General features: G+C 44.5%; 1 protein-coding gene across 1 annotated transcript in view; it reads right to left on the bottom strand.

Moving 5' to 3' along the window:
- LOC107578924 (PCNA-interacting partner-like) overlaps positions 1-555 on the bottom strand; it is a gene marked incomplete at both ends in the record, with an annotated part of 2,537 nt that extends 1,982 nt beyond the window's left edge. Inside the window, 2 exons of the mRNA XM_016264826.1 lie at positions 110-220; positions 322-555. Of these exons, the coding sequence (XP_016120312.1) occupies positions 110-220; positions 322-555 (345 nt within the window). The remainder of the gene's footprint in view (positions 1-109; positions 221-321) is intronic.
- Between the last annotated feature and the right edge of the window lie 94 nt (positions 556-649).

The following is a 649-nucleotide window of genomic DNA, read 5'->3' as shown; positions in this document are numbered from 1 at the left end:
ACCTATGTCATACCCATGTCATTATACAAATTTGTGTCCTCAAATCACAACATGCGCACACACACACAAAAAACACTTATTCTAGTCTCGTAAATTCATCACCATTTACCTGTGGACTGCAGATTCCAGCCTTGTTAGATGGAGTTGCGGGACACACAGGAAGTGGATCCATTTTCTCCAAACTCTCCTTTTCACCAATGAGAGACTGAAACAGTTGCATCTAGATATCGAGATAAAACCGAGAATATGCCACAGATTAAAGATCTTTCAGATGGATGACTGAAAGAACAACCCAATGTGAGGCCCTCTGGCAGCACTCACCGCGGTTAGGGGCTCCTCGGGGTCCCCATTTATCCGAAGCTCCTTGAACATAATGAAGACGTCAATCAAGTCCACAGTATTGGTGCGTTTCAAAAAGCAGTCATACTCTTTTCGGATGAGGTCATAGTTCTGTGGAAGAGGGATATCGTTGTGGGATAGCTGGAGCTTGTCCAGGAGGAAGTATTTCCAGGCAGCCAAGACTTCACTCAAAGCAACACCAAAGTCCCCATGTTCCTGTCAGGAGCAGAGCAAACACAGGGACGAGAATATTACGCACAACGGTTCCACAGAAAATGTACAGATACGGAACAAAATGTATGATTCAAAC

Source organism: Sinocyclocheilus grahami, unplaced genomic scaffold (assembly GCF_001515645.1).
Source record: "Sinocyclocheilus grahami isolate Dianchi unplaced genomic scaffold, SAMN03320097.WGS_v1.1 scaffold12784.1, whole genome shotgun sequence".
Lineage (NCBI taxonomy): Eukaryota > Metazoa > Chordata > Actinopteri > Cypriniformes > Cyprinidae > Sinocyclocheilus > Sinocyclocheilus grahami.
The sequence above is the reverse complement of the archived record's forward strand: the minus strand, read 5'-3'. Positions and strand labels throughout refer to the sequence as shown.